This window comes from Botrytis fragariae (assembly GCF_013461495.1).
Source record: "Botrytis fragariae strain BVB16 chromosome Unknown tig00000075, whole genome shotgun sequence".
NCBI classification, from domain to species: Eukaryota; Fungi; Ascomycota; class Leotiomycetes; order Helotiales; family Sclerotiniaceae; genus Botrytis; species Botrytis fragariae.
Window position 1 is genome coordinate 2,399,115 of NW_023500995.1, and position 12,512 is coordinate 2,411,626.

The following is a 12,512-nucleotide window of genomic DNA, read 5'->3' on the forward strand; positions in this document are numbered from 1 at the left end:
TGCCATGGCACTAGGATGCGAATGAAAAATAGAATGGATACTCATCGATACAAAAACGGGTACATTGTTACCGCGTGTAATCTTTTTTGAATGTTACAATTCATTTGTTGATAAGCTATCGTCACCTTGAGGTATTCTTCCTAACGCCTTCATGTATGCATCATTACATACTATGACATGCTCCTCAAACCCAGAGTCGAACGTTAAAATTCTTCCACCGCACAATTAGGATGCAATACATAAACAACTGATTCCTCTGACCTCGAACTGCCTTCCCCATTCGTGTTATCCTCATCAACCAATCCTTGCCCACGAATTGCCATTAAAATATTTTCCTATAGGATCAAGTGTTAGTCCGAAATTCACAAAGCCTTCCATGTACGACGAGCTGAAGCGACGAACAGGAGTAGAAAAGGAATGAAAGTAGTAACGAACCTTGAGCATCCTCTTGATAATCTTTTTGCACAATTTCATTTCTTCATGATATGCCTCTTCGTCAGCTAGATCACCTTCGATCTGTTCCAAATACCACTCTACCAACTTCTCTCCCTCCACTCCTTCACCGCTACCCAACTCATCTTCATTGATCCTCCTAACCAATAGGTTGACCACTCCAATGTATTTGTCATAAGTAATCTTTGTCTTTTGTCTTCCATCTCCTTCAGCCGGCGGTACACTTCCATTGGCATCCTGGGTATCCTCATCCATGGCGTCATCTGCATCATCACTCGCAGCTGGAGCTGGAACTTCCTCATCATCGTCATCAACCTCAACATCATCCTTCTCAACACTAATAATACTCTGTCTCAAAAGATTAAAGGCTTCAACAACCATTGGCTCGGTAATTTCCTCAACACAATTCGCCTTTGCAATAGCCTCACTTAATCGAATCATACTCTCCAATTGTCTGACTGTGATGCGATAACTGTTTCTACCTACGCCTCCTTGAGCATCATCATTCCTCAATTCTTTGTATTTTTGTACTAGTAATTCCTTAGCTTCATCCGTGAACTCTGGTTTAAAGGTTTTGGCAAAACGGATGTAGCGCTGGAGTTGCTCGGTCGTGAATTCGGGTTGCACTGCTTCGTCACGAAGTTGATGGATCCCTACAATATGTTCTGCTAGATGGCGATCCACAGTTTCGTTACATTCATCCAGAATAACAAAGAACAAATCGAAACGCGACATAATAGGAGCGCTCATATTAATATTAGCTCTCAATGTCGTCTTTCGGTTGTATCTCCCCCCTACAGGATTTGCAGCTGCGAGGATTGAGGTTCGAGCATTCAACGTTGCTTGGATACCTGCTTTAGCAATGGAAATGGTCTGTTGTTCCATAGCTTCGTGAATGGCGACTTGATCACTGATATCCATTTTATCGAACTCATCAATAGCACAAATACCATTATCTGCTAACATCAGTGCTCCAGCTTCAATAGTGAATTCTCCTGTCTCCTCGTCTTTGACTACAGCAGCTGTGAGACCGGCAGCCGAGGAGGCCTTTCCAGATGTGTAGACCGCTCGAGGAAGAAAAGAGCAAATATATTTGAGGAATTGAGATTTCGAGGTGGAAGGATCACCAACTATGCAAATATTGATATCACCCCTAAGTTGCATTCCTTCCGGGGTAACTTTGGAAACACCGGACATAAGTTGAAGGAGAAGACCTTTCTTAACAATTTCATGTCCGTAGACCATAGGAGCGAGTGAATTGACGAGACGTGAGTAGATGTGGTCCGAATGAACCATTTCTTTGAGATCCTCAATTTCGGCATGTGTCATGGATGCAAGAACAGCTTCCTGGGCGTGATCTCCAGGCTCGTTAGGATCAATGGGAGCCGTTTGATTAAGGGATGCGAGAATGTTATTGGACTGTCCGTTGAGTTGTTGATTTGCTGCTGCTCCCTGGGTGGAAGTATCGGGTGTAACCATACATGACAAGAAAGCAAGTCTGTATGTAAGATCTCTTACACCGAGCGCTTTTAATCCAGTGACACCGCTTGCATCTCCACTTCGATTTTGTGTATCTCTAATCGCCATTGGTCGAACACCAGGTAAACCAAGTTGACTAACATCAGGAACCACAATAAGAGCTCCCGTGAAAATACATTTCTCTCCAGCCTTCGCACGATCGACAATTTCTCCACGAAGAATAACATCCATAGTTCTTGGCATACTTCCAGTAGGGATTTCAGAACTATTCTCCTGCACACGAACTTTCTGCCAATCCACAAATGTACTTTGTCTGATATCCAGTCTCCATGCTTGTCGATTGTTACACTCCAAATTCGGACATTGTGTAGGTTCGGTATATCTAAAGGTTTGTTCGACATTTGGTACAACATTTTTGCAGTTTTCGCATATGAAAGTGGCTAGGGAGAGTTCAGGTCGGACTTCTGAAGTTCTCGTAACGGTACCGGAGATAGATAAAAGTTGTCCAATGTTTGCAGTTCTCAAATGGCGTACTCGAGTGACTAGAGGTAAGTTATAAAAGGCCAACGCAAACAATTTATCGGTTTGTTGATTTGTAGTCTTGTCTCCTTGGAAATCGGATTGACTTGCAGATGCGGCATTGCTCGCCCCAGATGAAGTCTGATTACTCGATGCAGTAGGCTGACGATGATCTCTGAAATATCTCGGTTCGTATTTGGCGATCATATTGTGTAAAGCCTTCGTAAGGAATGGCAGGAATCTGTAGTATTCTTCAACTATTCCTTCTGCCAATGCGCCACCTTTGTATGAAGAGAGATGTGTATAATCGACATATAGAGTAGACAATTGATATGTTCTTAGCCCATGAATTTGCGCAATATAGTATTTATCGGTGGTCATCGCAGATGAAGGAGTTGCGCCGGATAGTATTGGATCTTCAACATATCTGCAAAAGCATTAGATGTGCGATGGAGAATATAAGAGCAGAACTCACGACTCAAGAAATTCCTCAAATGTGAGTTGTACATATTGCCCAATCGCATCCTCCACTCTTGGTATTGGCCTATCACTCTTCCTCGGACGGTTAGTATTTTGTGGAATGGCATCATCTGCGAAACCTTCATCATCACTCATAGCACCAGCGCTCTCGGATGGGGGACCTCTTGGTCTACCAGATGTTGAAGAACCCCTATGTCTACGAGCCTTGGGAGTCCCAGCTCTTGAAGAATTTCCAAAGTCTGGTGTTGGCGCATCGGACATCATTACGGATGCCATTTTGTGCTAAAATTGAAGGAATGGCGAGTGAGTTGGTTGATTAATGAATTGTTTGTTGTTGTTTACTTTTGAGGGGCATAAATTTAGGAGTCGTCAAAAATTCCACGTCGCGTTGCCAAAAACACGGAGATTTCTATCCTAGCGCGACCAGGTTACCGTAATAGATTGATTTTTGACATCCCAGCACCTGGTGCACCCAATAGCTAGAGTACGGTACGTGATACAGACTTTACACGCAATGTACTAATAATTTCCACTTGTGCATCACACAGTCTTACCAATTGCAATTGCCAGTGGTGGTCCTCTCCTCATTACCAGCCATTATGCAGTATCACGAATCGTGCTGTTCCTTCATAGCATCGAAAAGCCTTACCGAGCCCACCATTTAGTATCTCAAAAAAGATCAATTGTGAGTTCGTGGACAGATGAGCTGATCTTAACTCTTTACGACCAGAATTCTGGAATCGTCCTTTAAAGGAAGGTCCTCGCAAGAAAGATGACGACGCCAAAATAAGGACGAGAGTGTAAGTTTCAATCTTTTTGGTCGTGGAAACGAAATGACCAAGAGTGTAAAGTCTTCCTCGACATTGACTGCTTGCTTATTGCTGATGTTGCTCATTGCTGATGTTGCTCTATCATGAATATTTTGAGGGGATACGAGAGAATTGCACCGTCTTCACTTGGCCCAATAATCCTACCAAGAATTTGCCGCAACAATTCCGACGTTAACAAGCGTGTATTATCACTGAGCTCCTAGTAGCATCAAATGCGATATTGATAGGACGGTGAATTGTGATTCGTCTGCTCGCCCTTGGCAGGACTTGGGAGCCTTGGAGCGCAGCCATCAATGTGCTGTACCAATCACAAGTGTGAAATATTGTACCACAAATAATTCTGATTTGATCATTCTGGATTGCAACAAGACATCGGCGCAAAGACCAAGACTACAAAAACTTCGAGAACCGCCTCTCATCTCTTGACCACCTTCCTCATCAAGAAGGGCGGATACTCCCAGTGATCATGAGGCACGGCATGCATCTCGAGAATATGTTGATTTTCCAAATTCAGGTACAGGCCCGAGGAAGCTCTTGGGGCTGTGAATTGAGGTTGTCGTATATCGCATTGTGAAGAGTAGGATGTCGGGACTCGTCAACCAAAAATCATAATGGGTAGGCTATCATCGGGACCTAACAAGCAGGAAATGTAACCTCTTTGGATGCTGCATGTGAATACGACTTCAAATACCAAGGAAAGGAAATAAATGTTTATCATGCCAAGTGTTGCATTGGGTGACATGAAAATGGTTAGTGAATTTTGACACCATGTCGTGCTACCCTTCATATATTCTCCTGTTTCCCCTCAATATCATCCCATTTCAATTCATTGTTATCATACTTGTGATTTATTTTAAGCTCTTTCACTGCGAACTCTACCCTCGGCTGCATGAATTCAAGAGTTACTTGTTGATGGTACTTTACTTTGACCATACTGCATATTGGCTTTCATGAACCGCATGTCGATACCCAGCTCGAACTGTGCTGCGAAACTCTCCACCTAAGACATAAAACATGAGTACTTATTCCTCACATCAAATCCATTGATGAGGCGCCAGATACTAATACAAAACTGTTAGCTTCCACGGCTACTACCACTGATGCACTCACCAGTGCTCCAGTATATCAAACCGGTCTGCTGGCAAACGCGCCAGATAATCTTGATGCCAAAATCTCCAGTGAAATTCATGCCTTCGATCATGAACCCTCCCTCGACGAGGATGGACTATTACGTCCCACTGAAGAAGAGAGAACTACACTTCGCAGAATTTCTGGTTCAATTCCATGGACTGCTTATATGATCTGTCTCATCGAATTTGCAGAGCGCGCAAGCTATTATGGTTGCCAATTTGTCTTTTCGAACTTTGTTCAATTCCCACTTCCGTATGTCCCCATATCTCCACGAGGATATGTTGTTCAATCCCGCGTCCACTGCTTACTGAACTAATAGCAAAGGAGGAAATGGAGCTGGCGCAACCCCCAAAGGTACCCAGCTCACACCAGGCGCTTTGGGTAAAGGTCTTACTGTTTCATCGGCCCTTGGTCTTTTGTTTAAATTCTTAGCATATACAGTACCTGTCTTTGGGTTCGTTCAGCACTTCTTCGTTTTTGGTTATCTCTTGCTTACTTAGACCTACAGAGGATGGCTCGCAGATACAAAATTAGGACGTTTCAAAACTATTTGTATCGGAGTTTTTGTCTTCGGAGTTGCGCATCTTGTTTTGGTTCTTGGAGCCTTACCTAGTGTATTACAAGCTGGTCATGGCATGGCACCATTTGTTATTGGAATTTTGATCTTGGCGTTGGGAGCTGGTATGTCTTATGAAATGCATCTAAATGTACAATGTTGATTGAAACCTCAGGTCTATTCAAAAGTAATGTTTCTCCTATGCTTCTCGACCAGGACACACAAAAGGGACTCATAGTCAAGACTCTACCCGATGGAGAACGTGTCATTCTTGATCCTGAAGTTACTGCTCAGAGACTCGCTCTCGCATTTTATGGTATGGTCAATGTTGGCGCATTCTTTGGTCTTGCTACAACGTATTCTGAAAAGAGAGTTGGGTTCTGGCTGGCTTATGCATTACCAATGGTTCTCTACCTCTTGCTTCCGATATTGCTATGGGCAATGAATAAACGACTGGTCAAATATCCACCGCAAGGAAGCGATCTGGGAAAGTTTTTCAGAGTTATCGGTACCTCCCTGAGAAGAAATGGCCTGAAGAAATTTGGGCGCAAGGGTTATCTCGATGCTGCAAAACCTTCGGTTCTCGCTGCAGAAGGTATCACTGGTGAACATAATGGTAAGCCAGTAGACTGGGATGACAATTTTGTCGAGGATGTCAAACGATCTTTGGAAGCCTGCACTATTTTCTTGTTCTTTCCAATCTACATCTTGAATGATGGAGGTATAGGAAACATCACGACATCCCAAGGTTCAGCAATGGTAACCAACGATGCACCTAATGATATTCTCAATAATTTCAATGCTCTTACCGTTATCGTTACCATCCCCATTCTTTCTTACGGAGTTTATCCACTTCTCCGTCGCCATAAGATTCATTTTGGTCCTATCAAGAGAATAACATTTGGTTTTCTTATTGCCGCGGTTTCATCTGCCATTGGCGCGATCACTCAATGGAGAATCTATGAAACATCCCCATGTGGATATTATGCCACTGGTTGCGAAATAGGAACTGGTGTTGCTCCACTTAGTATCTGGTGGCAACTTCCTCAATGGATGATTGGAGGTATATCGGAATGTTTTTGCAATGTCACTGCCCTTGAACTTGCCTATTCAAGAGCTCCTGCGAATATGAAAGGTCTTGTCACTTCCATGTACTTGTTTGCTACAGCTCTCTCTGCTGCAATTGCACAAGCTTGCACTCCGAGTTTAGTGGACCCGTATTTGATTTGGCCTTATGTTGCACCAGCGGTATTGGGAACTTTAATGGCAATCTGGTTCTACTTTTTGTATAGACACCTTGATGATGATGAGTATGTTAGAGGTGGTGTCGGTGATAATTTGGGTGAGGAACCAACAGTGGAACGTAGGGAGTCAATTAGGACTGCTGATGCTACTCAAGAAGTTAGACCAAACGAAAAGGTTTAGTTGTGGCTCATTGTCCGTCGAGCCAGTGTTCAAGATGATAGGACTTCAGATAGTGTCTTGATCTGAAATCTGCGCGCATTCCTTTGGTAACGGTGGCTGGTCAGGGTTTTCACTATTTAAGTAGTTTTTGAGGAATGAAACAATGTCACTAAGATAGTATGAATAATTACTAAAATGAATGTTAGTTGTCAAATGCTCAGCCTGGGCTAGCATTCTGTCATTTTGGACCATCATGTACCGCATAGCAGATATTTTCCGGTCATCATTAAATGGAAACTATCCTATTTCAACATCTCCCAATAAGAAAGGTATCCTATCTTGTATATACAATAGAATTCATTTTACAACCCACTCCACTCCACTTGCCCGTATGCTGGTATGTTCTAGAATCTAGAGAAACATCAAGTCCTATCGAAGAGTAGTAATGCAGTAGTCTCATCGTGATAGCAGGCTACTAGATGGATCCGCATTCGCGATCTCAGGAGTGGATTCGAGTGGCATGGTTCCCTGTGGATCAAACCAATGGATTCTGCGTCCCGGATCTATCAATCGTGGGGCTTACCGGAATAAAGCTGTGTTAATTCGTGTCAATATTCGTTTGAGATATATAACTCCATGGTCGATTGAGCAATGGGACATGTACAACCAACTCCACGGGTTTGTTTGTTTGTTTGAGGACGAGATTTGGGAGGCAATGGGACTATTGGATTCTATCATAAACTGCAAGAAGCGAGGTTAATTCATGCACTTTGCAAGGAACAAATGGAGGATGCAATTATAAAATGTTGAATTAAACAGTGACAAAGTACATGATTAACAGAATTCCACAATACAAGACAAGCCCCTTAGATTATAGAAGATTACAACTGTGAAAGTGTAGTCTTGCTTCCCCCACCGCCGCCTACCACCTTGTATACTAAGCGCATGCAAATCAAACATCTTCTGCCAACAGATACAACTCCCAATACCTTGATAAGATTTTCAAGTAACCTTTACAGCTTCAATGTAGCCATTTAGGCTTTAAAGGCTGCGCATTGAGCAGGATGGCAAATGTTTATCGGGGCAGTATCCCCTACGCAACGTGTGCAGATACGGCCTTCGCAGCACTTGAGGGTATCGGAGCAATATCCTGTTCAAATCCCCAATGATCAGTCTTGTTTTTCATGGTACGCAAATCCAAGCTGTGAAAGTACGCTTTAAGAGGCCGCATGATTCTGAGACTTACCATATATTCCTGAACAGATTTCATTCGCCGCTTCTCTACTCTCTTTCACGAGGTCTCTCTTGCCCAGGTCATTTTGAGGCCTGCTTCTAGCTCCTTGAACACCTGTAACGGTATCAGCTGGAATGCCAAGAAAAGGGTGAGATTACGTCAAACATACCTGCTATCTCAGTAGTAGCATCAGGCGCGGCTGCAAGTTGACTAGGCATGGCCATGACCGAAGCCAAGAGTAATGTAGTTGCAAAGAGGAACTTCATGGTGGTGATGTATTGGTGGTTGGTATGCTTGCACTGTTATAATGTTTGCAAAGAAAGCTTGATGGTATGTATGAATGACTTGAATGATTGAAAAAAAAGGAATATGAGCACCTTCTTATACACATCAAGTTGAAGGTAATCATGATTGAGCCTCACTTTGTTCGATTTAGTATCGGCACTAGTATTGTCTTGATTGAGGTGAAGATAATCAGGTGTAAACCATACACAGATAATTTCAGTGTAAGCTTTCTGACTTTTTGAGACACGGGTGGCGATCGTCCAACGACTATACGCTAGGCGGGAATAGACGAAATAAAACTTAGCTCAAATGTACCGTGTCTCATATTTTATTTGAGAATACTTAATCAAGAGAATATGATAATGCTGTAATCTATAATTGTCAAGAATTCTGCATCACGCACGAAGGTATATACTATCAATCTTGTCTCACCGCCTTCGAATTTAAAGGTTCCAAGGTTGATTTGTGTGCGCAGAATGATTTGATAGATGGTAAATCGAAGGCGGTGAAACTAAAATTTGAGAGTTCACCTCCATATAGCACTATCTTTTAGTACTTCTTCATGGATCGGTGATATTTCAATATATATAGGATTGTGAAGATCGATATTAATCAGAGATAGGACATTTTATGATGATACAGTCTCGATGAGAGCTTGTGGAGAATTGTTTGGCAAACAAGTTTCTTCAATGAGAATAATGATCGGTACAATAACAATGAGGATGGAATAGAGTTGTGATCTAGTTTATAAACTCTCTGATAACAGAGAATTAGTACAAGCACGACGGATAGCAATTCTCCGAATGTAAGGGAAAATAAATTGTGAGATGTTGTTTCCCCAGACTACTTGTCTCAGATTGAATCTTGATCGACCAACCTTATATCCACGTTAAAACGGTAGTCATATTCAAATGTCTTTAATTTCGATAATCGTCGTAGATCGTAATTAAACTACTATATGAAGCTGTTCTATACTACTTACTCATAGAGATGAAGACAATCCCTCGGACTACTTAGGTTTTCCTAGTATTCCTTAATCTCAACCCTTTGTCTAACTCAATTGAAACCCCTCTTTAAAGTTTGACCTGTATGTTTAGGGTTTTAATACTCAATATCTTTCTTTCTGTCTTATAACCATATAGTAGAAAGTGATTAGAGAATATTCTTCAAACCTATATTCCAATAGATGGCTATATAGAGGTCAAAGAATAGTCTTAGCAACTAGTCAGCTAAAATACTACACTCGGTACAATAGAATACCATACAACTACCACTCCCATACGATTATGCCAACACCTAGTTCCTTTCCTTTTGTATCACCGTTGCTTGAGATTCAATATTCTTCGACATGAAGGTTCTTATGTGCCGGTAATCAATGTACATATCAAAAAGTACACCCTTTCCCTGTTGTCTCCCTCGCTCCCCTCTTCTTCATGATGCATAAACCTTTGAACACCTGTGTCGAGATCCTAATACCACATTATCTAAGCCCATGAGCATAACTTGGTATCAATAGCCAGCACCTGCGCGCTAATCCTAATCCTCTTGTCCACAGGTACATTCGGCGTCCCACTTGTAGTAATATACAAAATATGACTATCCCACGACGTACATCCAGAAACCGCAGCTGTCGGTCCTGCTACACTCGTAGAATTGAGACTACCCGCCACAATCTCGGTAGTAATCAGACCCCGTGAATCTACCGCTGGCGCAACCACGCGCTCGATAGAATTTCCAGAGCCGGTCGTAACATAAGCAATGGTGTCGCGGAGTGCAAAGTCATCCTACAACCAAGTAGAGCTCGCCTCGTGGGACAGGATTTCAACTGCTGCACCTGTAACTTCTTTGCCGTCTTTGTGGATGGGAAAGCGTACAAGCATGCCTAGACCTGTATTGGTGAGGTAAGCCATTCCGTCTTCGATTTTGATGCCGTTAACCCCTACAGCCCCAAGGCTGGTGTGTTAATGTACCTGTGTGTAGGTGTTGTTGATGGCAATGAAATATTTTCCGGAGATGGGGTCTAGATTGTAGACTACGCCAGCGGCAACATCGTTGACGAGCACATTAGACGGCCCAACGCCCCACCGAGGCAAGGAAGTCATACCGTTGAGAAATTGACCTGAAGAAATGTTTGCAATGGTGAACGATGTTGCCGTGGTCTGCGTTAGATTTAAAGAATCGACACGACAAGTGCCAGCGACTGGACCTGTACTCGAAGAGAAGCCACCACCATTTACGGCGTAGACACCATGATCATACTCGGTGATGCCAAATATGGTGAGGCCATCGAAATTATGTACAACTGTCGGGGTATAGTTCGAGTGTAGGGGGTCATTGTTATGGACTGAAGAATTATAAGGCAGTGTAAGAAGAAGCTCGCCATTAGGACGAACTGCAATAGCCTCGAAAAATGTTCCGAGTGGGTATTCGTAAAGAAGGCGAACGGCAGTTTCGTTTCCAGAAGACAATACTCTTGGTTTCTGGTGTGGTGGATTTGCAAGTGCTAATGCAGGAGCGGAAGCACATGCGAGCAGATTCACAAGGGGAGCCTACGCCATGTCCTCCGCAGAAGACCTCTCAATAATGCCTCCATCATATACCGTATATAAGCCGCCATAAGATACTGGTTCCTCATCCACCAGTACCTCGTTAAGGTCAGCAGTAGCCAACCAAGACGTTTGTCGATCAAAACCTTCTGTCTTCTTGGCGTTGGGCCTTAGGGTCCCTTTGAAAGTGATACATCATATGTGACGAGAGGAATCTATGCGAGAGAGAGTCTCGATAAGTCCATCAACATCGCACCGCAGTTCTTTGCGATTGTCGACTGTAATAAAAATTTGCCGAAAGACGAGAAAAATTACTGCCTCATGGCAAGCCTTGCTTGTCAAGCTAAAGGCGTAGAGAATAAGCCGATGCGCTGCTTCGACAAAACCTGCGATATTCTGTAGTACTTTAAGTGGAAAAGAAAGAAAAGCTATTCTGGTTGCGCTTGTAATAGAGGCCCTATATCCTATGAATGACAATGATAATTGAGGAAAGTAAGACTAGGTCGAGATATTAATCTCTCAATGCAGCCTGTGTTGAAACAATGATACAGTAGGCTAGTAAAGTAATTCTTATCTAAATTCAACGAGTAGGTCTTTGAGTGTATGTTTTAACAGTTGATGTAAGGAAAGCTCATCTGATGTGACGGTACTCTGCTGAGGCTTTTACCCAGGTAGCGCTTAGCCAACTGCAGTGTAACACGGCGTTGATCGCACGCTATAACTGTGTTAATACTTCGGAATTCGTATTTTGGTAATCTTATATGATTAGTACAACGCCTTCCTACATAGGATTGTAACCTCATGACGGTTTGCTATTGAACTAATAATTATTAAATCAATTATTGTTGCTCCAAATCTTGGTTTTTATGATTTTAACTACTTAAAATTCAATTTCAGATTTCAATCATTATAGAGTTATTAATATTAATATAAATACCTCAAATGTCTACACCTTAAATAATCTCGAGATAGTTAGTATTCTCCTAAGAACTATCTTCTCTTATATACTTTTTATATAAAACTTTATAACTTTTGAAAACTAATAATAAATTGAAACGAAAGTTATAAAGTTTTTTTGATAGATATATCAAATAATTCTATTAAAATTATATTATACTTTTTGTAAAAGAATAAAGAACATCAATATTAATTTTAGTTTATATCTTTTATATAAAAAACTTTATAATTTTTAATTTAGAAAATTAGAGTAAATTTAAAGTTATAATTTTCTTTATAAAAGTAAGATCGAAAAGATTTTATTCTAATTGAATTATATTTATAAAAAGAAAGTAAAAATAATAGTTTTTATTATAATTAACGTAACATATGGGGAACTTGAATATATAGGGAACTCGAATACTTTTAGTCTATTATCAACTTGAAATTGTAATAACTTTTATTATATATATTTAATTACTTTCTATATTTATTCAAATTAAAAAGAAACTTTAAAAGACTATAATTTCATTTCAATTGAAAAAATTTAAATCAATTAAAAAAATTATAAAGTATTTTGAAATTCTTAAATCTATTTTAACTAATAAATTAACTAATATTGTTTTAATTAAAAAATAATATAATAAATATATCTTTTT

General features: G+C 41.2%; 4 protein-coding genes across 4 annotated transcripts; 1 reads left to right on the top strand and 3 right to left on the bottom strand.

Annotated features, from left to right (window-relative positions):
- Positions 1-203: 203 nt before the first annotated feature.
- On the bottom strand, positions 204-3,207 carry Bfra_006201 (putative dna replication licensing factor mcm6 protein; the record flags this gene model as incomplete). The annotated part of the gene is made up of 3 exons (XM_037336574.1): positions 204-335; positions 436-2,878; positions 2,927-3,207. The coding sequence occupies 3 exons, from the start codon at positions 3,205-3,207 to the stop codon at positions 204-206; spliced, it is 2,856 nt and encodes a 951-aa protein (XP_037191784.1).
- Positions 3,208-4,775: 1,568 nt separating this feature from the next.
- Positions 4,776-6,873, top strand: Bfra_006202 (putative oligopeptide transporter protein; the record flags this gene model as incomplete). The annotated part of the gene is made up of 5 exons (XM_037336575.1): positions 4,776-4,779; positions 4,841-5,144; positions 5,212-5,346; positions 5,401-5,573; positions 5,624-6,873. 5 exons carry the CDS (start codon positions 4,776-4,778, stop codon positions 6,871-6,873), a joined length of 1,866 nt encoding a protein of 621 aa, XP_037191785.1.
- Positions 6,874-7,945: 1,072 nt separating this feature from the next.
- Positions 7,946-8,352, bottom strand: Bfra_006203 (uncharacterized protein; the record flags this gene model as incomplete). Its single annotated transcript, XM_037336576.1, has 3 exons — positions 7,946-8,067; positions 8,099-8,215; positions 8,256-8,352. The coding sequence occupies 3 exons, from the start codon at positions 8,350-8,352 to the stop codon at positions 7,946-7,948; spliced, it is 336 nt and encodes a 111-aa protein (XP_037191786.1).
- Positions 8,353-9,855: 1,503 nt separating this feature from the next.
- Positions 9,856-10,988, bottom strand: Bfra_006204 (putative six-bladed beta-propeller -like protein; the record flags this gene model as incomplete). The annotated part of the gene is made up of 3 exons (XM_037336577.1): positions 9,856-10,155; positions 10,342-10,874; positions 10,925-10,988. 3 exons carry the CDS (start codon positions 10,986-10,988, stop codon positions 9,856-9,858), a joined length of 897 nt encoding a protein of 298 aa, XP_037191787.1.
- Positions 10,989-12,512: the final 1,524 nt, after the last annotated feature.